Source organism: Tilletiopsis washingtonensis (genome assembly GCF_003144115.1).
Source record: "Tilletiopsis washingtonensis strain MCA 4186 unplaced genomic scaffold FA09scaffold_7, whole genome shotgun sequence".
Taxonomy (NCBI): domain Eukaryota; kingdom Fungi; phylum Basidiomycota; class Exobasidiomycetes; order Entylomatales; genus Tilletiopsis; species Tilletiopsis washingtonensis.
Window position 1 is genome coordinate 355849 of NW_020312004.1, and position 22978 is coordinate 378826.

The 22978-nt window shown below is 68.4% G+C and overlaps 8 protein-coding genes across 8 annotated transcripts; 4 read left to right on the forward strand and 4 right to left on the reverse strand.

The window, feature by feature from the left end:
- Nucleotides 1-689: 689 nt before the first annotated feature.
- Nucleotides 690-1942, forward strand: FA09DRAFT_317098 (DUF814-domain-containing protein; the record flags this gene model as incomplete). The annotated part of the gene is made up of 9 exons (XM_025740868.1): nucleotides 690-714; nucleotides 770-817; nucleotides 873-904; nucleotides 958-981; nucleotides 1036-1147; nucleotides 1202-1305; nucleotides 1368-1517; nucleotides 1592-1658; nucleotides 1726-1942. The coding sequence occupies 9 exons, from the start codon at nucleotides 690-692 to the stop codon at nucleotides 1869-1871; spliced, it is 708 nt and encodes a 235-aa protein (XP_025599356.1). The 3' UTR covers nucleotides 1872-1942.
- FA09DRAFT_359686 (hypothetical protein) lies at nucleotides 1823-3821 on the reverse strand (the record flags this gene model as incomplete). The annotated part of the gene is made up of 6 exons (XM_025745150.1): nucleotides 1823-2375; nucleotides 2440-2739; nucleotides 2798-3210; nucleotides 3278-3466; nucleotides 3588-3671; nucleotides 3767-3821. The coding sequence occupies 6 exons, from the start codon at nucleotides 3819-3821 to the stop codon at nucleotides 1932-1934; spliced, it is 1485 nt and encodes a 494-aa protein (XP_025599357.1). The 3' UTR covers nucleotides 1823-1931.
- Nucleotides 3822-4053: 232 nt separating this feature from the next.
- On the reverse strand, nucleotides 4054-6040 carry FA09DRAFT_329032 (putative TOM40-mitochondrial import receptor). Its single transcript, XM_025742004.1, has 5 exons — nucleotides 5767-6040; nucleotides 5491-5648; nucleotides 4668-5179; nucleotides 4493-4595; nucleotides 4054-4424 (listed from the first exon to the last, which is right to left on the reverse strand). The coding sequence occupies exons 1-5, from the start codon at nucleotides 6029-6031 to the stop codon at nucleotides 4314-4316; spliced, it is 1149 nt and encodes a 382-aa protein (XP_025599358.1). The 5' UTR covers nucleotides 6032-6040; the 3' UTR covers nucleotides 4054-4313.
- A 274-nt stretch (nucleotides 6041-6314) lies between these two features.
- FA09DRAFT_317104 (hypothetical protein) lies at nucleotides 6315-7208 on the forward strand (the record flags this gene model as incomplete). Its single annotated transcript, XM_025740869.1, has 2 exons — nucleotides 6315-6417; nucleotides 6479-7208. The coding sequence occupies 2 exons, from the start codon at nucleotides 6315-6317 to the stop codon at nucleotides 6754-6756; spliced, it is 381 nt and encodes a 126-aa protein (XP_025599359.1). The 3' UTR covers nucleotides 6757-7208.
- Nucleotides 7163-10369, reverse strand: FA09DRAFT_329034 (hypothetical protein). The gene is made up of 7 exons (XM_025742005.1): nucleotides 9872-10369; nucleotides 9388-9732; nucleotides 9201-9329; nucleotides 8949-9142; nucleotides 8350-8886; nucleotides 8151-8281; nucleotides 7163-8089 (listed from the first exon to the last, which is right to left on the reverse strand). Exons 1-7 carry the CDS (start codon nucleotides 10109-10111, stop codon nucleotides 7641-7643), a joined length of 2025 nt encoding a protein of 674 aa, XP_025599360.1. The 5' UTR covers nucleotides 10112-10369; the 3' UTR covers nucleotides 7163-7640.
- A 1389-nt stretch (nucleotides 10370-11758) lies between these two features.
- Nucleotides 11759-17493, forward strand: FA09DRAFT_329036 (hypothetical protein). The gene is made up of 4 exons (XM_025742006.1): nucleotides 11759-15660; nucleotides 15717-15819; nucleotides 15876-16595; nucleotides 16649-17493. The coding sequence occupies exons 1-4, from the start codon at nucleotides 11800-11802 to the stop codon at nucleotides 17314-17316; spliced, it is 5352 nt and encodes a 1783-aa protein (XP_025599361.1). The 5' UTR covers nucleotides 11759-11799; the 3' UTR covers nucleotides 17317-17493.
- FA09DRAFT_329037 (hypothetical protein) lies at nucleotides 17454-18659 on the reverse strand. Its single transcript, XM_025742007.1, has 2 exons — nucleotides 18323-18659; nucleotides 17454-18096 (listed from the first exon to the last, which is right to left on the reverse strand). Exons 1-2 carry the CDS (start codon nucleotides 18551-18553, stop codon nucleotides 17539-17541), a joined length of 789 nt encoding a protein of 262 aa, XP_025599362.1. The 5' UTR covers nucleotides 18554-18659; the 3' UTR covers nucleotides 17454-17538.
- A 425-nt stretch (nucleotides 18660-19084) lies between these two features.
- On the forward strand, nucleotides 19085-22837 carry FA09DRAFT_337804 (kinase-like protein; the record flags this gene model as incomplete). The annotated part of the gene is made up of 1 exon (XM_025744032.1): nucleotides 19085-22837. The coding sequence occupies one exon, from the start codon at nucleotides 19085-19087 to the stop codon at nucleotides 22835-22837; it is 3753 nt and encodes a 1250-aa protein (XP_025599363.1).
- Between the last annotated feature and the right edge of the window lie 141 nt (nucleotides 22838-22978).

The window sequence follows — 22978 nt, forward strand, 5'->3', positions numbered from 1 at the left end:
GCAGCAGCAGCAGCAGCAGCAGAGGCAGCGAGAGGCCAAGCGATGCCTTGCCGCGGCCCGGCGCAGCGGACGGACGCGGCGGAGTGCGGCGCGAGCCGCTCCGTTGCCTTGAGCGCGCCGTCGTGTGCGTGCGGCACCGGCGGCGGCACCGAGAGTGCGGCGTGTGCAGCTGTGCGGCGTCAAAGTTGCCGGCCGTCGTGCTGCCTGGGTGCTCCTGAGGAAGCCTCGAGGCGCTGCCCAAAGCTCAGCTCGGCCACGGCCGGCGCGCGCGGCGTGGCATGCGCGTAAGCCCCGTGCGAGCCGTTGGCCAAGGCGCGCACGCAGCCCGGCCCCAGAGAGCGCGCCGGGACGTTGGCCTTGGCGCGGGCGCGGCAGAGCATCCCGCACCGTGCGAGGCAGATCTTGCCAGCGGCGAAGGGCAACGTCGGCCTCACTTCGAGTGCGAGCGCAAGTCAGCTTGAGACGTGGCCGGCCGTGGCTGGAAAGCGAAACGAGGCTTGGCCACGAACGAGGCGCGCCAGGGGAGTGGAGGCCCGGCTGCTCCCACGCTCTAGCCGAGCATGTGCCGCGCTCTGGGTGCCCGCTCGCTGTGCCTCGCCGATGACGACGAGAGCCATTGCCGCCTCGGCTGCCTCTGACAACGACGGCAAGAGGCGTGCAGAATCTGGTGAACGTGCAGGCGGACCAGCATGGTGCTCTTCTTCACCTCCACGGGTGCGCGGCTTGCAGCGGGCGCGCAGGCATCGCTGCTGAATCGTGCCTCTCTCAGCGGTGGATCCAGCGCAGCAGCTGTACATGGGGCGCGACAAGGTGGAGAGTGCGTAGCAGCGCCTCTAGCGTGCAGTGCAAAGCAGTGCTGACTGCCGCGTCAGATGAGGAGCTGCTGCGCTATGGCGACGAGCTTGTGCGTGGCCCCGCGTGCATCTCCTGTGCTATCCGCTGACGATGTCAAGACAGGACGTCTGGTTCCACGTCGACAAGGTGCGGCACTCTGCCAGCCGCCTTGCAGCTCAGGGCTGACCTGTGCCGGCGCAGCTCTCATCCGCCCACGTCTATCTCCGTCTCACACCCTCGCAGACCTGGGATGCACTGCCCACGACGCTGCTGGACGATGCCTCGCAGCTCGTCAAGGCAAACAGCATTGAGGGTGCGTGGCAACGTCGCGCTGTCTAGCTTTTGCTCACATTGGTGCGGCGATCAGGCAACAAGAAGGACAACATCACCATCATCTACACACCGTGGTCCAACGTCAAGAAGACGGGCGACATGGCCACAGGCTCCGTCTCTTTCCACAACGAGCGCGTGGTGCGTTCGCTTGCCGCCTCCCGAGAGGTGGCACGCGACACGCTGATGCCGCTTGCTGCCAGGTGAAGCGACACTACGTCGCGGCGCGCGACAACAAGATTGTCAATCGGCTCAACAAGACGAAGCGCGAGGAGCAGGTAGACCACGAGGCCCAGCGGGTCGAGCGGGAGAAGGCGCGCGCAAAGGCACGGCGAGAGGTGGCTGTTGCAGAGGTGCGCTCTTCCCCTGCCCGCTCGTTGCAGGCCGTAGCTCTGACCTGTGCACCGAACCCGTCTGGCCCTGGCAGCGCAACAAGAAGCTCGAGGAGCAACGCACGCGTCAAGCCGACAAGAGTGCGCGTGACTACTCGTCTTGTGCGTCGTCATGCTCTCGCCCTCGCTCCTCTCACCACCCTCGATGCTGACACGCCGTGCGCGACAGTGTATGGCGATGAAGCCCTGGCAGCTGCACAGGCCGAGAAGGCACGAGTAGCACGCGCCAAGGCACAGGAGGCGGCCGAGCGAGCAGCAGCAGGAGGCGGCGACGACGAGTCAGACGGCGAGGAGAGCGACGACTCGTTCATGTGATATCAGCGTGTCGAAGACTTCAGGGTGACAGCGGGGCAATGCATTTGCGAAGACACATCTCTACCGGAAGCTCGGGATCTCCTCGCCATCAACACTGCTCTGCCGCCAGTCGTCCGTCTCGATGCCTTCCTGTGCAGGCGGCGGCGGCATGAAGTTTGCCCAGTCCTCGAACGGCGCGCAGGAGCGAGGCACAAGGACGTGGCCGTGCATTATTCGTCTCGCGGTGCGCAGCATGAGGACGGATGCTGGACTGCTCTCGCCGCCCGGTCCTGCTGTTGGACTCAGCAGCACTGAGGCGCTCGAGAGACCCGCGGGCTGCCCGACTGTCAGACTGCACACTTTGCCCGGTGCCTCGCCCGCAGAGGCCATCTCGGTCGCTGCACGCGAGGCGGCACACGGCTCGCTTCCGCCTTGCGCAACGACGCGAGAGACGACCGAGTCGCGATAGGCATGTGCGGCCGCGGCGGCCGACAGCGTCGTGGCGGGGACTGTGCGGTGCACTTGCTGTTTGACCAGCTTTTGTCAGCAACACCAGCAGGTCGCTGCGACAGAGCATCAGAACACTCACGCCGTTGGAGAGCGCACGCAGCAGGCAGTCCATGGTCTCGGCCCGCAGCGCCTCGCTGCCCGTTGTGCTGTACGCCGCGCGAGGCGCCACGACGCACACCTTTGGTGCGGGCGGCGACAAGCGTCTTGTCAACTCCGGCGTCAATTGCGCTGCAGCGCACCGCACCGCCTCCAGCTTGGCCATCTGCGCTGCATCGCCTTCGAGCACAGAGGGATGTGCGAGGAGCAGCGCATCGGGCAGGGCGAGGGAGGAGGCCGCGACGAAAATCGTTGGCAGGCCCGTGTCGACCACGCTGACGTCCTGAGCGTGAAGGCTGGCTCAGCCGAGATAGCGGCGCAGAGGCAAGTGAGGCACTCACTATCGACCCCAGGCCGTCGACGTTGATGGTATCGACGGGCCTGCCCGTTGGCAGCACGTCGCTGACTGGACTCTCGATGACCACTCCCGCGCCCGTGCCTGGCACTCCCGCAATCGCCGCGTCTCCTGCAGTGGCAGGCGCCCATCGCTGCATGTCGGCGTGCCAGTACACATCCATGCGTGCCGTGACGACGGCGCCCGAGTCGTGCGCGAGGATGCGCAGCGGCATGCTGCGAGGCTGCTCGGCTTCGTCACTGCCATGCGCAGGACGGCCCAGGCGCTTCATGGCCTGCGAGGCACCTGCAGCACTGCTCAGGTGATAGTCGGCCACAGCGGCAACCAGATTGCCGCACGTGGAGCCCCAGTCGATCGTCGTGCCGTTGATGGGCACTTGGCCGAAGCGAAAGACGCAGTCTGAGTAAGGGTGAGCTGCGTCAGTCTTGCTGCTCCCGCACCTGTCTGACGCGACAGAGAGACTCACCCCAGCCGGTCTTCGAATCACTCGCGCGCTCAAAGTTCTCCGCCCAGCTCACGCCTGGGAAGGGATGCCCGGCAATGCGTGCCAGGCGCTGCCAGTCGTCCGACGGCGCCGAGACGACGGCGCACTTTGAGAGCGACGAGGCGCCGCCGCCCAGCCCGCTGATCTGGCGCAGGTCGGCATCTGGACTGCCTGTGTGTGCGTGGTGCGCGCATCAGGGTGCTGTGCGAGGAGATGCGAGCGGGCGAGGACTGACCCACTGAAGCGTGACGTTAGCAGCAAGCGTCGGACGATGGCAGCAAGGGAGACGCACTGGCAGTGCAGATGATGCGGTCGCGCGTCGGCGCATCGAAGCGCGCCAAGGAGGCGGGCGAGAAGATCAAGCCTCGGCTGGTGCCTGGCGCAGCGAGCAGCGATGCAGCGGCGAGAGAGGCGTGAGCGAAGGCGGCAAGGACGACACCGCGCACGGCCGGGGGCGCGCGGCAGACGCACCGCCGCGGTAGAAGGTCGCCGCCACGGCGCGCAGCCGCTGCGAGAGCGGCGCCATGGCGAGCTGCGCGGGGCCTGCTGGGGCAGCAGGTGTGGCGGGCGCAGGGGCGAGAGGCGCGGGTGCGGTGCGGGGTGTTAGAGGTGTGGAGGAAGGAGGCAGCGCGACCCGCCGTGCGCGTGGTGCGGGGCAAGACGCCGCCCGCCGCGCGCGCGGCGAGGACTGCTTCTCTGTGCTTGCACCCTAGCCGCAGGCCGGCGCCGCCTACATTCTGCCAAGCTCGTCTCCTGCTCATCAGACGCCAGTGGCATGCCAGTTCGTATTTTGTGGCCGTGAAGCGCAGCGAGAAGCTCGTCGGGTACCGCCGCAGCCAGCGAGTGAGAGGGGGGTGGTGATCGATGGGAGTGGAGTTGCGAGCTGCTGCGCATCGCGCGAGCAGCGACGCAGGAGTGGAGTGGTGAAGTCTAGAATCGATGCCCTGGTCCTGCATCCCCTGCAAGCATGCTTGCTCGCCTTGTCGCCCTGCCCGTCTCTGTCTTCTGTCCAGCTGCCTCACATCGGCACGCTCGGCGGCGTCGGCTGCGGCGCGTTGGGGTCCAGCGAGGCCAGGTCGCCGCCGGCCGACTCGAGCGAGATGCCCACGCCAAACTTGGCCGCCGATTTCTGCAGCGGAGAGAAAAGGCGTGGTCAGCGATGCTGCGACAGGGGCCTCTTCATCACAGGCCACTCACGAAGTGGTCGATCTCGCCGCCAAAGGTGAGGGCCAGCGTCGGCGCCAGGCGCGTCTCGAGCAGCGACGAGATCTTGCCCGTGCTGTCGACCTGCGCGCGGTAGCTGCGGGGCCATCCAAGGGACGAGTCAGCGTGCTGGCCCTCTCCACGCACAGCGCCCACTGCCCACACTCACGTGGCCATGCGGAAGTCCCACTTGGCACCCAGCGTCGCCTGCGCGTCTCTCCTGCCGCCGGCCGTGATGACCTGCAGGTCTGCGGCCGTCGACACGTTGTCGGCCAGCTTCTGCCAGTAGGTGAGCTGCGCCACGCCCTGGCCCTGCAGCTGCATCGTGGCGATGGCGTCGCGCGCATCGCTCGTCCACTTGGCCATGTAGCCCAGCGCCGCCTCCTGCGCCGCGCCGTCGGGCCGCTGGTAGATGGCCTCGACGCCGACGGCAAAGTTGCGCGTGAGCGACTGCAGGTAGTTGGCAATGTAGATGCCCGAGCCATCCGTCGGGCTGGGGTTCAGCGCCTTGAGGTTCAGAGAGTGATCCGTGCCTTGGTAGTCGTGCTCCAGCTGCGCAAACGACTGCCCCGGCACCGACGTCATCTGCCCCTGGAATTTCGAGATATGCCCCGGCGCCCAGCCGCGGTTGCACCGCACCGTCACCGAGCCCGAGTCGTCGAGACCGCCCTGCAGGAAGTACTGCGGCGAGAAAGGTCAGCCCATGCGCCACACGCACAGGGAGAGAGAGGCGTCACCAGATGGCGAGGCAGGCTTGTCGCGGGCTACGCTGAGGCTGGCGCTGCTGCCAGACGAGCTGCTGCTGTACAGTCACTGCGGCCCGCACTGCTGCAGCCCGAGTCGCTCTGGAGCTCAGCCGCTGCAGCCCGCACTGCGCCTGCCCGAGACTGTGCTGTCCAAGCCCCCGCTGCACAGCTTCTGCGGCTCGCGATGCCACCTCCTCTGCTGCAGCTCCACCCCACAATTGAGCTTGACCTGCTGCCGCCACTCACGCCCTCCGAGCCATACACGGCGCCAAAGTTGTAGCTCGGCGGCGCCTGCTGGGCGCCCATGCTGAAGGCGTGCGTGACCTGGAAGATGGGCGCCATGGAGAGCGCCTTTGTGAGGTCGGCGCGTGCGCCGTCGAAGATGAAGTTGGTGAGCAGCGTGCCTGATAACGAGTGGTCAACCTATGCGGCCAGGATCGTCGCAGCCGCAGCAGCTGCGGCCACAGGACCTGTGGCTTCTGCACAGCCGCAGCTGCGGCTCCACCACGCCACGGGACGCACTCTTGACTTCGCGCTGCAGCGCCTCTGCCGTGCCGGGACTTGGCAGCGCGAGCGCCGAGCGCGCATCGCTCCAGCGCTGCGCGCTGCGCGCCAGCGGCGCGAGGATGGGCGCAAAGAAGCCGAACTGCGACGCGCTGGGCTGCGCCGACGAGGCAATGGCGAAGGCGGAGTGCTCCTCGTGCACGTAGGCCGACGAGTCGGGCGTCAGGGCGCCCGTGAGCTGCGACGGCGCGGCGGCACTGCCGGAGGCGGTGGGTGCGGCCATGATTGGGAGGGACGGGTGAGGGGGAGAAAGGGTCGTCGTCGTCGTCGTCGGAATGGAGGCGCAGCGCAGGACAGCCGCGCTGGCCGCTGCGCGCTGCGCTGACGCTTTTGCGGCCGAGGACCGTGGGAGCGGCGGCGACGCGCACGTGAGGCGCGGCGGCGGAGGCGGCGCTCGAGCTTAGCCCCGGATGCCTCCGGTTCCTGGGGCGGCGCAGCATTGGGCGTCCCTTCTCCACTCGCTGTGCTGCACCTTCCCCTCCAGCCACCACCTTGCATCCGCCGCCATGCTGCCGACCTTCACCCGCTTCGCCTCTCCCTCGCGCGTCCTCCTCGCCCACGCGCACAAGCCGCTCATCCACTTCCCCGACCGGCGTGCCGAGCCTTCGCGTGCGTGTGGCCTGTGCTCCTACGACTCAGCGAGTCAGCCAATGCTCACCTTTGTCTACAGCGCACTCGCCGCACCCGCATCCTGCCGCGCCCTCCGACATCCGCGACGCCTTCTCCTCGTTCCAAGAAAAGCTCGCCAGCGGGCCGCACTTTGACAAGGCGGCCCTGCAGCCCGTCGAGGCGCTCGCCAAGGGCGGCCAGGTCGGCGGCACGGGCGGCGCGGCGGCAGCCAGCAACGCGGTGGAGGATGTGTTCGACCTGCCCGAGCGCTTCTGGAACACACCCAGCCTGCGGTGGGAGGAGAAGGAGATGGACGCTGTCATGGTGAGTGCGGCGTGAGAGAACGGACATGCAGAGTGGGCCAAAGCGAAGCGCAAGGGCAGAAGGCGTGCTTCGCAAGGCGGCACAGGCGAGCTGCAGGCAGCTGTAGACGCCCTGGTCATTCCCGGCTGTGGCCTCTGCAGCGGGCCGCCAGCTGTCAGCAGGCGCTGATGCTGAAGGGTCGGTGGTCTGGGCACTGGAGGGTTCAGAAGCCTCAGCACCCTAGAGGCGTCATGCGTATGGGCTGCGCATCGCCCTTGCGCCAGCGAACGTCCCGGGACCTCGAGACTAGCGCACAACTCACGAATGCGGCGCTTCACCCTGCTGCTCGAGTTCCCAGCTTGCCTCTCGCTCTCGCCGCTTCAGCTTCTGCAGGCTCGCTGACGCAGCCCATCTCCTCACAGAGCGGCGGTGCATTCTAGACATAGAGATTCGTTTGTGCTTCTTCCTTCGTCAATGCCAGGTCATATCTGTTCTCTCGCATGAGTGACGCATCGCAGGAGCACGCTAGCAAATGCGGGCGCTGCTTCCTGCGCTTGCCTCCTGTGCGAGCTTGCTTCGGCCCGCGATCTGGCGGACCTGCTACAGGGCGTCGCACGCCACTCAGAGCTCTGCGGTTCCCGCCCTTGCCGTCGCGCAGCCGAGCAGCCGTTGGCACAGCTGGCGCTGCTGTGTGTTCTGCTGCTGCAGCAAGAGCAGCACAGCTTGCGAAGCGGGGCAAGCAGGGATCTCATACGCTCCGCGTTCAGCGCGCAAAGACCGCCGGCATGCCCATGTTGGTCGTGAGGCCGTGCGGCGGTCAGATGCTGCAGGCCAGGAGCACCACGGGAGTCTCAACATCGCATCAGATGGATAATGAGAAGCCGCGGCTTGCGGGGGTATCACATGCTTCCTCTGCCGCCTCAGCCTCGTCCCTTCCGAGCTCGATACTGTCCCATCTCTCTCTCCACCTCTTCCTCCAATCTCTTCTCCTCCTCGTCCTCCTCCTTCCTTCTCCGCTCCTCCTCTCTCTCGTCGATCTCCACAAACCTGCCACTCTCGCGCGCCTCGCGCACCGGATTCTTGACGTTGACGACGCCCGTCTTGTTGAGGCGGTCGAAGAGCGTGAAGAGCCGTTCGGCCTCTTGTTCCTTCTGCTCCTCGCTCATCGCGGCCAGTGCCTTGGCTTCGGCGGCCAAGTCTGCAGCGCTGGGCTCCAGCTGGCCCGTGATGGGGTTGACGGCGCGTGTCTCGCCGCTTCCTGCTGCAGCCGTGCGGGGCGCGGCGGACGTGGGCAGCGCATGTGCCAGGTTGGCCTGCATCAGGAAACCCGCGCAGGGCCCGTAGCCGATCTCGCTCGACATTGTCTTGGCTGGATGCGACAGCTGTCAGCAGAGCGGTCCCCGCATAAGTGCTGCTGCATGAGCGCTCACGATCAGAGTCGCAGATCGCCAGCAACAGCTCGCCGCAGACGCGTCCGAGGCGCGGCAGTAAGACCGAGGCCATGCGCCGGATGAGCCGACCCGTGAGGTCTTCGCGCTTGTTCAGCGGCACCGTGCGGTCGCTGGCAGGATGCGAGAAGCTCAGCTGACGCCCCTCGCGCTTGTCGCATCATGCAAGAGCACCACTCACATGTCGTGCGGCAGAATGCGAGCGCGCAGCGCAGCGCGAGCATCTGCGTCCTCGACGGCAATCTTGCGCAGCAGCAGCACAAGCGGCTGCAGCGTGTCTTCTACATCTGAGCCTTCCGACTGCGCCAGACGACGCGCGGCTCCCTCGTCGTCCTCTGCAGCCACGGCATTGGACATGCGCGGGAAGAAGCGTGCCAGCGCGCCGTCGAGGAGGCCTAGCAGCGCCGTCAGTAGCGGTGCCTCGAATGCAGCGTTGCCGGCGAGGGGAACGGAAGAGGAGGAAGAGCTGGGTGACGAAGGCACGGGCGAAGAGGTGGCGTTGGCGTTGCTGTTGTTGCGCGAGAAGACGGCAGTGGCGATGCGTCGCGCTGCCGAAGGTTTCTCGTCTGGGGGCCGCGGCGCGGTGAACCACCAGGAACGGTAGGGCGAGATGGGACAGTTGAGCAGCACGGCGATGGCGTTGCTGTGCGGCACACCCAGATGGGCGCCAGGTGGCAGCGGCACAGCAACGAGCAGTCGCACAGTTGGCTCAATGAGGCTGACGAATGCGTCCACATCAGCATCTCGTGATCGAGTACCGCTGTCGCGCTGGCCACTCACGTCTCCAATGCCCGATCCCAGCCCTCGCCCACCACGGCCTTCTCGTCGCGCGCCCGTACCTCGGAGTGCACGAGGCGTGGGTAGTAGAGGCCGAGGTTGAATGCCGTCTTGAGCGCCTCGCCCGCAAGGTTCAGCAGCTGGCCCATCTCGCGTGCAGGCGCCGCGGCGTGCGTGTTGATGACGTGGTTGAGCAGCTGCGAGAGACGGCATCAGCGGTGCGGATCGCCGAGCAGCCGAGACGGCCCGACGCACCGCAACGAGCACGCCGACGAGACCATGCTCCTCGACGCCGACGCGGTTGAAGGGCGCCTCGAAGAGCGTGCAGAAGAAGAGCAGGCGAGCGCCCAGGAAGAGAATCTCGGGCGGCGTGCTGCTCGTGTTCTGCAAGTCATGGGCTGTCAGCCTCTGCGCTCACAATGCGTACACTCGTGCCACTCACGCGCAGCATCTCCGTCACCCTGGCCGCCCCGCCCACATCTGCGAACGTCACGCGTGCTGGCTCGTGCAGGAACAGGGCGTTGTTGAGCACGCGCAGTGCCGCATCGCCCGCGGCCCACTCGTCAACGTGCTGCTCCAGCGGCGTAGTGGGCGGCGACGAGGAGCGCATGCCGCCGCTGCTGCTCCCTGCGCGCGACGAGCCGGGCCGCTTGGTGAATGCTCGCCCGAAGGCGGTGGACACGGCGCCGGAGTAGCTTGTGCTGCTGCTGCTGCCGCTCGCGCCTGCACTGCCGGACGCAGGTCCGGCTGGTGCCTGCGGAAGATATGCCAGCAGCTGCGAGAGGATCTGGAGCGGCAGCGGGTGAGCACGAGCGGCGAACGTACGAGCGCAGGCCGCAGACGCAGCAGAGATGCCGCAGGCCAGCGGCTCCCCTCTGTCCCGTGCCTCTGACGCCCCACATCCCTGGCTCTCCGCACGGACTCACCTCCTCGCTGCCCATGACACTCCTCACGCTTTCTGCCGTGCCCACGATCTTGAGCGCCTGCAGCGCCCTTGGCGCCAGCAGCGGGTGCGCCTGAGCAAACGCCAGCAGCGCCGCGGGCGCAGCGCGTAGCGTGGCCGGCGCTGCGTCGGCCGCCGAGCCGGGCGGCGGCGGCGCCAGCGGCAGCGCGGAGAGCGTCGCTGCGCTGGGTGCTTGGAGAAAGGCGGCGAGAGGCGACGACATGGTGTGTGAGAGGAAGAAAAGAGATGCGGCAGCTGCGAGAGGGCAAGAGGAAGCGCGCGCAGGCGGGCGCGCAAGGCTTCCTTTGCGGCGCCGGAATGTGGAGGGCCAAGCCTGGCGGACGGACAGAGGAAGGACGAGGCGCGATGCCAAGCGAGGAGAAAGGAGAGAAGGTGCGGGTCGAGAAGGAGAGCACAGAACGCAGAGGCAGAGTCCACCAGAGAGGCCGAGTCAGCGTCGAGAATGGGGGGGTGAGAGAGAGGAGGCTAGGGTGCGGCCCGCGCCAAAAGCAACGGGCCCGGCCGGCCTCCTTCGCACGGCGCGTGCCTGACGGCTCAGGGCTGGCCTGAGCCTCTGCCAGCACGCCGCCCGCATGCGCGTTTGCCGGTCTCGTCTCGCGCGCCCGATGCGGGTGAGCTTCTTTCTGCCTCTCTCTCGCGCCCGCACCTCCATGCTCGAGTCGGCCGTGTGGCCCTTGCCCTTCGAACCTCGGAGTATTTTTTTGTGAGAGCTTCTTCATCACGACTCCGTCGGCGTCGGGTGAGAGATCGCCGTCGCCGTCTGCGCCCTTTCTTGTTGCCGCAGCAAAGTGCGGCGCAGCCCTTGAGGGCGGAAGGGCCTCACCAGTTGCCGCTGTCGCCTCTGCGGCGCTCCGTCGGCGACTCGCGATGAGTCGCGATGTCTTCTTCGGAGTAGACCTCAAATGTTGCGAAGGTCCCACAGCCGCAGCTCAGAGCCGCAAATCTGCGACAGAGAGAAAGAGAGAAAGAAGGCAGCCGCTCGCTCTGGCTGCGCCGCGCCGATCTTGGTGCACGGGCCACGATCCTCGTTTTCCCGCGCAGAGGATCTGGAGCAGCAAGAGCCTCCTACTCACCGAGCTGCGCTTCGAGAGACCTTCCCTCGGGCTTTGCTCAGATGACCACCACTGACGAGCAGGCCAGAAGGTCTATTGTGCTGCGAAAAGCGTTGACGCCGAGAAGTGGAACGACGAAGGCTCGAGCAGACGCTGGTGCTGGGGCGCAAGCTTTGGACCCTGCAGGCGGGCCGCCTTCGCGTGCCAGCACGGCCGTGAGCCGAGCAGCCAGAGAGCGAAGAGGCCGTTCTTGTTGCTCGAGCTCGTGCCTCGTCTTGCGTTCTGTAGAAGGAAGAGGGCAGGTCTCGCTGGCAGCAAGGGCTGATGCAGCCCTTGAAATCTCGGCGCAGCACATCTGGCTGCGCCCCAGGGGTGCTTTATGCGCGCGCCAGACGCCGCGGAGATGACGGATGTGGGACAGGCGGAGCACCGCCCGTCGCTGTCAGAAGGTCCGCTGTTTATGGCGGCACTGTCCAGCTGCACAGGGGGAGGCGATGAAAAAGGTACGACGTCGCAACTAGATGAGCATCGGCTCCTTACATAGCACCAGATGTGCTGGCTGGCAGCACTCCTGCGAGGCGGCTTGCCTCTCGGCGCGCGGTGATCTCGTGTGGGCGCGGCGATAGCGTAGCTCGGCGCCGGCGCCCAGCGCCGAGCGGCGCGCCCAAGCTCCGCTCCCGGTCTGCGGCGCGCCGGCGGCGGTCGACGTGGAGCGGTCTGCTCATCCACTCCCACCACCATCACCACCTCTCACCTGTCTCCGACGCACTCCAGGCGCTCGCCATGCACTCATAAACGCACCTGCCGCACCATCTCACCACCACCTCGTGCGCCCGCCATGCGTCCCACGCTGTCGCGCGCTCCTCCCACCTCCAGCGGCGGCGGGGGCAGCAGCAGCGGCGGCGGCGGCCTGGCCTCACCCCGGCCCGGCGCCTCCTCACGCAGCGGCAGCACTGGCGCTGGCAGCAGCAGCGGCACGCTCGGCAGTGCGCCGCCGCTCGCCACGCTCTCGCCGCACACGCGCTGCTCGGCCGTCGCGCTGCCCGTGCCGCCGACGGCGCAGCTGCGATGCATCACCTACACGGGCGCCGCCGATGCGCTGCGGGCACACACGCGCACTCTGCTCGCCGCCGCCACGGCTGCGGCATCTACAAGCCAGCCTCTAGGTCTTGATGCCCTCCTCGCCGGTGCTTTCCCGCTGCTGCTCTGGCCACGCGCGACACCGGCAGCCGAGAGCGAGCGCGCTCCTCCTGTGCCGACCCCAACACTGCCGCTGCCTGTTACCGGCAAGCGCAAGACACGCGTCGCCGCATCCGTCTCCGAGGCCTCGCTCGCCGCCGATGCCAGCTGCAGCAGCAGCGGCGCACGCACGCCGGCTCCGACCAGTGCGCCGCGCGCGCCGGCCAAGCTGTGCGTCTTCGAGGTGTGCCTCGCCGCCGCAGATGCGAGCGCGCCGGTGCCGACGGTGCCCGAGGGGCTTCAGCAGCACAGCTGCACCGAGCTACCACTCAAGGATCTGTGGACCGCTCAGCATCCACAGGCGGCTCTCGCTGTAGCACCGCAGCGCGCCCGTCTGTATCGGCTGCTGTGCCGGGCGCTGCGCGAGCGCAGCGTGCGCGAGTGGGCGCGCTGTTCAGCTGCGCGCGCCGCGATGGCAGCGGAGCCGCGCAACGCCTCTCCGCCAGACGCTATGGCGATGCGCGTCGACGAGGAGCGCGAGGAGGGCGAAGAGGGCGAGGCGGATGCGCCAGCCTCACCTCTCGCGCCCGAACGTTCGGCGTCCACGTTCCTGCCGCTCTCGCATGGCCTGATGCAGGTGCCGCATCTGCGCAGCGGCAGTGAGACGTCGCCCTTTGCTGCCAAGCCGGCGTGCACCTTCGCACAGATGCGCATCGCCCTCACGCCCGACGCGCTACATCTCTCAATGCTCCTCTCCAACTGCACGCTCTCGCCCTTTGGCGCGTCGCCGCCGGCGCGCCGCATGCCCGTGCTGCTCTCGCCGTCGGGCCTGAGCGCATCCTTTGTCATGCTGCACTCCATGCCCTCGGCCGAGCAAGCGGCGCCGCTGCGAGAGACACTCTCGCATCAGGGCATCGCGCTGCCGTCCGCCTGCAGCTGGGCACTCTGTGCGCGCGCCGATCCTGCGGGCGGCGAGGAGCACCTCTTCCTCTATCCGACGCCGCTGCTGTTGCTCGACAATGCGGCAAGCCAGCAGCGCCCTGCTGCTGCGCTCAGTGCGCCACGCAGCGCACCTGCCATGCCACTGCGCGGCCTTGAGCTCGCCACGCGCGCGGCTACCGAGCTCGCAATGGATGCGGCGGCGCTGCTACGCGAGGCGGGCGCTCCGCTGCTGCAGATGCCTGTGCTGCCGCCAGCACCAGTCTTGAAGGAGCCGCCGGCCGCAAGAAGGGAGGGCATCGCTCTGCCCGAGCGGACGCGGCCTGCGCCTCCTGCCGAGCCCGAGAAGCCGCCAGCGCCGGCGCCAGGCACTGCAGGCAAGGACGAAGACATGGCAGCGGCGCCGGCGCTGGAGCTCACAAGCGAAGCGCCCGCCGAAGAAGATACATCGGCGGGCGAGGATCTCTGGGGCGATGGTAGTGGCGATGAGGATGCCGCAGAGGTCAAGATGGACGACCCGCCCGACGACGCAAGCGAGGAGGACGACGTGCCATTGGCGGTGCTGCGCAAGACGACGGACGCCAGCAAGCCGGCCGGCGAGACTGACTCAGCCGCACCTGGCGAGGTCAGACCCGAAGACGTGGAGCTGCCTGCCAGCCCGCACGCGCGCGAGACGCACGCGACGAGCAACGGCTCTGCCATGTCGCTGCTTGACTCGTCGATGCAGCTCAGCGCTTTTCCCTCGCCGGCGGCATACGAGGCGCCAGCTGCGCGCAGAGAGGCAAGGGACGACGACGCGATGAGCGGCCTTGACGATTTTGGCCTCACCGAGGATGACTTTTCGTTCTTCGATGACGGCGCTGCCTTCGCCGCGCCTCAGGCAGATGCGCTTGCGCCTGCCGCCGCCGCAGTAGAGCAGACTGTCGTCCCAGCGGTGGAGAGCGACAAGGAGGCGCCGGACGAGGTCTTCTCGATGGACCTCGACGCTGCTGGCGACGTCACACAAATGGAGGAGTCGCCGCACGCAGAAGCCGTCTGGGCGGGCGCAACGCCGGGCCCGCCGACCGCGCCATCGGGCAGCAGCAGCGAGATGATCTCGCACTCGTCGACGTCGGCAAGCGTCGGCAGCATTGGCGGCGGCAGTGCCATGGACCCGCCGTCGCTGCCCGGCTTCACGCCCAGCTCCTTCTTCTCCGCCAGCTCGCCTGCGTTTGGCGGTCTGCTGGGCAAGACGCCTCTCACGCCCTTCTCTCCGGCCGACGGCGACCAGCACATTGGCATCGTCGGCGCCGACGGGCAGTACGGCCCGCCGGTGCGCTTCGGCGAGGTGCCGCAAGAACGCCGCGACGAGGAGAGCGATGCTGCCGGCCTGCTCGGCACGTCTGGCGCATCCGTCTCGCCGCAGAAGAAGGGCAGCGCAGCGATGGAGGCGCTCAGCCAGCAGCAGCGGCTGCGCGACATGAGCAACAAGTATCAGGGCGGGCGCTTTGCGCCGCATCCCCGGCATCCTTCCACAGTCGGCAGCCCTGACCGACAGACTGGCGTCGCTCGGCGGCCAAGCCTGGGCCGCACGCTCAGTCTGCGCGCGGCGCAGCGGCGCAACGAGAATGTCGCCGTCACTGCGACGGACTGGCGCCCGCCGCCGCTGTCGCCTGACGAGGGCAAGGTGCGCAAACGCATCGGCTCGCGCGGCAATGGCTACACGGCGCTCAGCATGCCGGCATTGCACAAGCTGCGCCTGCTGGACCGCGCCGAGGAGAAGGAGGCCATGTCGGAGCAGGACGACGCCAGCGACGAGGGCAGCGAGGACGGCGCCGACGAGGATGAGAGCAGCGCAGAGGAGAGCGCGGCTGAGGAAGAGCAGCAGCAAGAGGAGATGCTCGAGCGCCGCACCGACAGATTGCTCTTGGCCGCGTCCGATCTGCTGGCGGCGCTCGAGATGGGCGCGGCGGCAGTGCAGCAGGTCGATGCAGCTCCGGCACTCGAGCTGCCCAGCGAGGTGCGCTCCCCAAACGAGTCTGCGGACTCCGACGACTCGGATGACGAGGACGAGATGATCGCCACGAGCTCGCCGGCGGAGCTTGAGGACGAGCGCGACCGCCGCTGGAACATTCTCGTCAACTGGCTCGTCTCGAATCCGCAGATGCGTCACACTGCCTCGCATGGCCCCGGCCGCCGCGGCACGCCTTCACTGGCGCAACTCGTGCCGGCGCTGCACTGTGCGGCGGCGGTGCGAGGGCTCGAGGCGCTCACGGGCACGCCTGCTTCTCTTGCTGCGCTCCTGGCTGCACCGGCAGCAGAAGAGGTAAAAGACAGCAGCAGCGCAGACACGTCGGCCGCCTCAACTCCATCAAGCGGCGCGCGGCTCGAGGTGCTCGAGGCGCCTGACCTGCTCGTCGGCTGCCAGGGCAGCGTGACGCGCGTGGCGCCGACGGCGCTGCGCTTCTGGGACAAGCTGGGCCTCTCGGCAGCAGGCGGGCCACGCCGTGTAACCGCGTTCGCGCTGCACATCGAGAGCGCGCCGGCGTCACAGGCCACCGAGGTTGCGCGCTGGCTGGCCAGGCTAGAGAAGACGTTTCAGGTGCGTGCAAGAGCATATGATCTGCACGTGCCTTCGCTGACACATTTGCCTTTCAGACGCTCGGGCTGGGCACGCACGAGGCCAGTCCTGACCACGTGCTCGCGCTCGCTGGCGAAGTGGGCATCGCGCAGTCGATCCACGACGTCTCGGGCGATGCCGGTGAGTCGCAGTGAGCTTGTGCGCTTGGAGTAGCGGCTGACGCGGCACCCTGTCAGAGACGTGGAACGACACGCTCGACTCGCTCGTCTCGCGCATGAAGCCATACCTCGGGCCCGGGCGACACGTCGTGCTCTACGCGACGGGCAACCCGGTCTGGCCGATCCCGTTCCACGCCTTCGTGCGCCTGCAGGACGGTCTGCGGCGCATGGCGCGGCGCACGCTTGGTGCTGCCGGCGATCAGATCAACGTGCGGCCGATCCCGATGCTCTTCGTCGCCGAGGCAAGCCTGAGCGCAGGGTTCCTCTCGGCGCACAGCGAGTTCGACCTGCGCCGCTTCGCCCTCTCCGTGTACGAGGACTTGCGCGTCGCCGTGGCGCCAGCCCGTCCCTGCCCGCCCTCGCATGCACCGACGCGTGGCAAGCACGGCGCAGCAACGCCACTGCTGCAGTACCCCGCCTTTACACTGGATGCCGCGCGCACCGTCAGCCCGCGCTTCGAGTTGGCATGGCCGGCGGCGGCGATCAACGTGCTGCGGCGCGGCACGCTTTTGCACGTCTGCTACGACCTTGGCGCACAGCCAGACGAGCCGGTGCTCGTGAGCATCATCGACGAGCAAGGGCAGACGAGCGAGATGCGCGGCTGGCGCAAGAAGGGCAGTGTCAAGGCCGACGTCGAGGCCGTGTGGCGCGCCGCACTGCACTCGTTCCGTAGGACCAGTGCAGAGCTGCGCATCGTCGTGTGCAAAGCGGCGGCCATGGAGCACGAGGAGCTGCAGGGTGAGTGCGCCGGCAGGACCCAGCATCTCAGCCTCTGACGCCGCTCCGCACAGCATGGACGAGTCTGGCGTCGCGGCATGCCTCTCTCGACGTGACGCTGATGTGCAGCGACGCCTCGTCGCCGCTGGCGCTCGCAGCCGCCCAAGACCTGCCAGCACGAGCCCTGGCGCTGCGTCAGATGCAGCGCACTGCGCCGCTGCTCAGCGACGCCGGCGGCGCAGTGCTGCTTGACGGTGCAGTCTCCAGCTACGCTCTCTATCCGGCGCGCTGCTTTCCTGTCTGGAGCAGCGAAGCGTCCGAGGAGGCAATGGAGGAGGACACCGCCGCCGACGAGGCGCCGACGAGGCAGCCGCTGCTCAGCCTGGCCTCATCGTTGACGGTGCGCATCCCGCGCGGGTCAGACGGCAGCAGCCGCAACGCCAGCCGCGGCGGCGTCTCGAGCGACGTGCGCTACGCCGGCGGGGCGCCACACTTTCTTTGGCTGCATCTCCTCGCCGTCTTTCCCTCGTCGCGCAGCAGCAGCAACAGCAACGGTAGCGCGGCAGCGCCACCTCCAACGCAGCTCGACGCCGCAGAGGTGGCGCAGCGCATGCGACGCATCACGCTCAACTATCACGCCCTCGAGCTGCTCGGGCGCGAGCGCAACGAGCTCGACTCGGGCCTGCCGTGGCCGCTGGGCATCATCGACGCCGTGCGACCCGGCTTGGCTGCATGCACTTGAGCTCGCCCGGTCATGGCCGCTCTCCGTTGCCGGCCGCGTCTTTATCCTTCGTCTGCCCCTCTCTTATTCCTGCGGCGCCTGCTGCTGCTTGCTATGTGTCCTCTCGCCTCAAGTGGCATCGCCCGTGCTGCTCGTCACTGTACTTCTAGACACCTGGAACCCTGCTGCCCTTGACCATGCTTGCGATGTGGGATATATTCTGCTTCGCCCAGGGCCTGCCCTTCAGCGCCGCGAGCTCCGTCGTGGTTGCACCGCCTTGGCCCTCGTCGACTTTGCCGTTGAGCTGCTGGCCGCAGCGGCTGCTCTGCCGCCAGTTGCGCGCTTCTGCGGCGTCTGGGCGCCCCGTCGTCGTTTGCTGCTCCTTGTCTCCTCCTCGCTCTCCTCCTCTTCCTCCTCTTCCTCCTCACTGGCCTCCTCTGCACTCTCTTCGTCCTCCTCTGCCTCCTCCTCCTCCTCCTTGCCCGCCTCCTGCGCGCTGCCCGAGGCCTCCTCGTCGCTCTGCTTCTCCTCCTTGACACCCACCGCGTCTTCCTCCTCCGCATCGCTCAGTTCGCCCTCCGACTCGTCCTCTTCTTGCGCGTCCGGGTCCAGACGGCGCGGCGCCACGAGCTCCTCAAAGTCGGCAAACGGCAGGCCGAAGCCTGGAGGCGCACGTCGGGACGACGAAGAGCCGCCCTTTGTCCGGCCGGGCAGCCGCTGCAGGCCGCTGTCGAGGCGCGGAGAAGGCGGCGGCGGTGGTGAGCTGCCCTCGCCGAACTGCGATGCTGTTGCGGTGTCCTCCTGCGGGGCAGCGCTTGCCGTCAGCAGCAAGTCGGCGACTAGCAGTGCGCTTCCCGTGCTAGGGCTCCTAGAAGTTGCGGCAGAAAATCGAGCACCCTGAAGCTCTGCGCAGGTTTACTGCGCCCGCAGTGTGTCCAGTCTTTGTTACGTCGCGATGCTCTCGCCTGAGCAGCCCTGCATCCTGCATCGCCCTGCATCGCCCTTGCTTCACTGCGCCTCCGCTCACCAGCTCCTCGAGGCCCTGCACATCGTACAGGTCCAGCATGCGGCTGCGCAGCTCGGCGCCGTCGATGCGCTCGGCATGCTCGCTCTGCAGCGCGACGATGAGCGGGATGGCGTTGAAGTGGCGGTGCACGCCCAGCGGCCGGTGCTGGCCCACGAGGCGCAGAAAGTGCGACGAGGACGCCTCGGCACTTGGTGACGCTGAGGCGGCGGGCGAGGAGCGCGGAGAGGACATGACGTGCGGCGTTCAGCGAGAAAGCAGAGGTACAGCCGACGCAAGGCTGAAGAGACGCTGCGAAGAAGAGGCGGAGTGGGAGGTGAGGACGCGAAGGTTGGAAGCCTTCGTGGTGGGAGAGCGAGATGGCCGGCGCGCACGGGCGGAATACAGATCTGCGAGGCGCGACTTCAACTCGGGCGCGGCATTCTTCTATCTGGCGACTGTACTTGCGCTGCCTCTCTCTGTCCAGCTCCGAGCGGCCGGTAATTGGTGCGGTGCTGCGCCTCAATATGGATGCAGGTACAGAAGAGAGCGAGATGGTGCTCAAAGCGTCATCAATAGCTGTGCTGCGGCGGCGGCCTCCTAGGAGCACCGGAGCGCGCGGTCAAAGAATGCGGGGCGCCGCGCGCGCGCCGGCGCGCGCTCGCATGAAGCGCCTGGCGGAGTGCTGCGCAGTCGAGAGTGCTTCTCTTCATCACCACCACCACCACCGCGCCATCCGCCAGCCATGTGCGCCGCCTGAACGCCCACACCCACTTCCGCCGGTCCATGCCCCTCTCCCTCTCGCCGCCGCTCGCTGCGTCGCCGCCCGAGCCGGCCGCGCCGGTGCGCCAGTGGTGGGAGCGCGTGCGCATCGAGCCGGATGTGCTGCCGCCGTTTCACGCCGAGCCGCAGCGCCCGGCCGAGCCGCCAGCAGCAGCAGCAGCAGTAGTGCCCACACCCGCTGCACCGGCCACGCCGGCGACGCCGCAGCACATCGCCGGCTCGCCCACGCATACACGCCCCGTGCTGCACCTTGACACCTCGTCCGACTCGGCCTCGCCCGTCTCGCCCTTCTTTCCGCCCAGCAGCAGCGACGGCGAGCCGCGCACGCCGGCTGCGCCCGAGGCTGCCGAGCCGCAGACTCAGCAGCGCTCGCCCGCCGCCGACTTCCTCTCCGCCTTTGCCAGTCTGCACTCGGTGATCGATGGCGATGCGCCAGGCCACGCCCACACGGCCGACGAGGCGTGGGGCACGCGCAGCGAGACGCGTGCCCGCTCCCTCTCGCCGCTCTTTGCCGCGACAATGGCAGCCTCTGGCGATGCAGGCAGCTCGAGCATGACGTACGGCGCCTCTGCGCCCGAGAGCGGCTCGCCCAGCGCGCCGTTTGGCCTCGGCAGCGCTGCGGCGTCGCTCTTCGCCGGCGCTGCCTCTGGGTCCGCGCGCCTGCCCTCGTCGATGCCACCACAGCATGCCGCCGCGTTGCGACGCACGCTCGCGCCTGACGATGAGGGCGCCACACTTGCAGACGGCCGCTACGTGCTGGGCCGCGCCGTTGGCTATGGCGGCAGCAGCGTGGTGCGCGAGGGGTGGGCCCAGACGCCCGCGACGGAGCTTGACCTGCCGGCCAGCTCGACGCGTGTGGCAATCAAGATCGTGCGTCTGGACACCGTCGACGACACGGTGGCCGCAGAGGTGGCGCTGTGGCAGGCGCTGCCGCCGCACGCGCATCTGCTGCCGCTGCTGCACCACGAAGAGATGCCGCTGGCGCCAGGCTCAGACGTGCGCGTGCTCTTCCTCGTCATGCCCTTTGCCGACGCCGGCTCGCTGCTCGACTATGTGCGCAACGAGGGCGTGCCGAAGCGCCTTCTCGCCGCAGCAGGCAGCTCCGGCGGCCTCTCGCGCGCCTCGAGCATGCACACGCAGCTCAGCAATGGCGGCACGGCCGGCGGACGCACAGACTACTCTGCACGCGTCGCTGCTGCTGCTGCGCCGCTGGCTGGCCGCACCGGCAGCGGCTTCTTGCCTCGCTCCAGCGCCGCGCGTGCGCAGAGCGGTGCGCCGATCAGCGGCCATGGACGCATCTTCTCCGACGGCGGTCTGCCCAGCAGCGCAGCAGGCTCGGGCGGCAGTGCTGCCGGCTCGGCGCCCTATCGGCGAGGCACTCTGGGGACTGCTGAGGCAGGATCCGCATCAAATGCCGGCAGCCTTTCAGCCACTGGTGCCGCAGGCCTGCTGCGTCGCGCATCGAGCCGCGCAGCGCCGCCGCGCTCGCGCGGCCTGCCTCTGGGCAACGCCCGGCGTGTGCTGGCCCAGCTGGCGTCGGCACTCGAGGCGCTGCAGGCTGAAGGTGTGCGGCACGGCGACCTCAAGCTCGAAAATGTGCTGGGTCAGACCAAGGAGGTCGTCGGCGATGCTGATGTACAGCCCGAGGTGACGATGTGGCGCCTGGCCGACTTTGGCCTGGCACGCAAGATCGACGAGCAGCAGAGAGCGCCGCTGTACCAGGCACCTGCGCCTCCTGCAGCCGAAGAGAAGGGCCGCAAGTCGCGTCCGGCCGGGCGCGCATCCGACATCGGCCCAGCGGCACGCGGCATGTCGTCGTTTCCGACTCTGCCGCGCGGCGGCTCACTGGCATATGCGGCGCCCGAAACGCTTCGCGACGCCGACGAGGCGAGCACGGCCGACCGAGCAGACGCGCCAGAGGGCTCGCTCTCGCCCGCGGCGGCCTTGGTGCACGCGCAAGACATGTGGGCGCTGGGCTGCATCTTCTACGCGCTCCTCTCGGGCCGCCTGCCGTTTGCCGACTCCTTCGAGCCGCGGCTGCAGGCCAAGATTGCGCGGGGCATCTGGACTTTGCCGCCGCGCCTGGTCCGGCGTCGGCCGCGGCGGAGTGCGCCCGGCAGCGAGGGCGATGGTCTGCCGGCGGCGTCAAGCGCCATGAGTCCCAGCGGCAGCGCCCAGAGCTTCTCGGAGCGCTCGCGACCCGACAGCTGGGCCAGCTTCAGCGGCAACTTCGGCGGACGCGAGCTGAGCTCGAGCGTGTCCAGCCTGCCACCAAAAGGCACGCTGCTGCAAGAGGAGGACAACGCCAGCGACACGGAAGACGAAGGCGATGAAGAGGCGCGCCTGTGGGACGGCGACCGAGTGGAGCGACAGGAGGCCCGCGACGTGCTGCGTGGCCTGCTGGAGACCGATCCTGCGCGCAGATGGACGCTCGCCGATGTGCTTGCTTCGCCGTGTCTGGCGCGCCTGCATGAGCCTCCCGCGGTCGAGGAGCGGGGTCGTCAGGCCCAGACCGAGCCGCTGCGCTTTGAGCGCCAGGCCTCGCGCGAGCGTGTGACGCGCCTGGACTCGGAGCTGTCGCACTCGAGGCCCTCGCCAAAGATTTTCGACGGCGACCTACCGGGAAGGAGCCAGACAGGCTCACCCTTCGGCAGCTCTGTGCGCTCGCGGCCGTCCAGCCCCTTCCTCAGCTCGAGCGATGCGCAAGACAGCATGCCGCCGCGCGGACGGCGGCGCGCAGGAGAGATGGCGCATCTGCGCGAGGGACACGCCTGGCATGCGCACTCCGACACATCTCGCAGTGCGACACACACGCCGCAGTCCGGAGCTCGCCCCATCGACATCGTCTCCACACGCTCGGCTAGCGGCAGCCGTTCCCGCAGCCGTAGTAGGCAAGCATGCGAGCGCGAGGCCGCAGGCTACAGCGCGGCGTCGTTGCGCCATCACGAAGCAGCGCAGTCGCCGGAGCAAATGCGCGGACGCAAGCCGCTGCTGCACCGCTCCAGCTCGTACGAGAGCTCCTCGACGGGCTTGCCTGGCGGCAATAAGAGCTCCGCGCACGCCGAGCGCGGCTCGTCATCGCGCGGCAGTCGCAGCGGTGCGCGCTCTACATCGCGACCACGCATGCTTACGGGCGTCCCGAGCAGCGCGGGCGCCACGACAGGCGGCAGCGGCAGCAGCGGCTGGGCCGCCGAGTTCGTCTTTCCGCCCGCCAACGGCGATGGCTTCCGCTGGCGCAGCGCCGAGCGCTCGTCGTCGTCGCGCACCAATGCAGCGCGCAGCAGCACCAGTCGCAGCCGCTCGCGTGCTCCTGAGGCGCTCGCCAATCTCCTCGCGCGCGAGAGAGCACAGCAGCATCACATGCAGCATGGCGATGCGGGCTCGTCGGTGCCTAGCTCGCCTGCGCCGGGCACGCCAGGCAGCGGCACCGAGGACAGCTCGCGCAGTCGAGAGCGCGGCGCTCGCAATGCCTCGTCCGGCCTGCGTGCTCGCGCCAGCACCGATGCGCTCCCCTCGCCGCGACCTGGCTCCGCACTGCCGCGCGGCATACAGCGCGAGCCGCAGGCAGAGGCCGACGAGGACGAGCCCGAGACGCAGTGGTGGCAGCGCGGCCGCGGCCGCGAGCCCAAGCCTGCGCCGCCGGCCCACTCGCCCGAGCAGGCGCGTGCCGTGCTGCCGCCCGTCTCGGCCGCCTCGACGCCGCCGGCGAGCGACGAGGCTCGGCGCGCTGTGCCGCGCTGGCCGTGGGCGTCGTAGCTGGCCTCCATACCCTCGCAAGATGCCTGCGCCCCTCCACTCCTCATTTTGCGCCTCAGATCCGCTCCTCTCATTTGTACTTCAAGCCATCCATCGCATTATTGACACCGTCCGGGCCGCCTACGCTGAGACGTGCCGCAG

Excerpts from the sequence above, each read along its gene's own strand:
- FA09DRAFT_329036 (XM_025742006.1), top strand. The coding sequence starts at position 11,800 with ATGCGTCCCACGCTGTCGCGCGCTCCTCCCACCTCCAGCGGCGGCGGG. Across the intron at positions 15,820-15,875 it reads CGACGTCTCGGGCGATGCCG|AGACGTGGAACGACACGCTC; the intron begins GTGAGTCGCAGT and ends GCACCCTGTCAG. Across the intron at positions 16,596-16,648 it reads GGAGCACGAGGAGCTGCAGG|CATGGACGAGTCTGGCGTCG; the intron begins GTGAGTGCGCCG and ends CGCTCCGCACAG.
- FA09DRAFT_329037 (XM_025742007.1), bottom strand. The coding sequence starts at position 18,553 with ATGTCCTCTCCGCGCTCCTCGCCCGCCGCCTCAGCGTCACCAAGTGCC. Across the intron at positions 18,097-18,322 it reads TGCAGGGCCTCGAGGAGCTG|GAGGACACCGCAACAGCATC; the intron begins GTGAGCGGAGGC and ends GCTGCCCCGCAG.
- FA09DRAFT_329034 (XM_025742005.1), bottom strand. The coding sequence starts at position 10,111 with ATGTCGTCGCCTCTCGCCGCCTTTCTCCAAGCACCCAGCGCAGCGACG. Across the intron at positions 9,143-9,200 it reads TCGTCGGCGTGCTCGTTGCG|CTGCTCAACCACGTCATCAA; the intron begins GTGCGTCGGGCC and ends CGTCTCTCGCAG. Across the intron at positions 8,090-8,150 it reads GGCGATCTGCGACTCTGATC|CCAAGACAATGTCGAGCGAG; the intron begins GTGAGCGCTCAT and ends TGTCGCATCCAG.
- FA09DRAFT_329032 (XM_025742004.1), bottom strand. The coding sequence starts at position 6,031 with ATGGCCGCACCCACCGCCTCCGGCAGTGCCGCCGCGCCGTCGCAGCTC. Across the intron at positions 5,649-5,766 it reads GCTGCAGCGCGAAGTCAAGA|GCACGCTGCTCACCAACTTC; the intron begins GTGCGTCCCGTG and ends ACTCGTTATCAG. Across the intron at positions 4,425-4,492 it reads GCGGCGAGATCGACCACTTC|AAATCGGCGGCCAAGTTTGG; the intron begins GTGAGTGGCCTG and ends TCTCCGCTGCAG.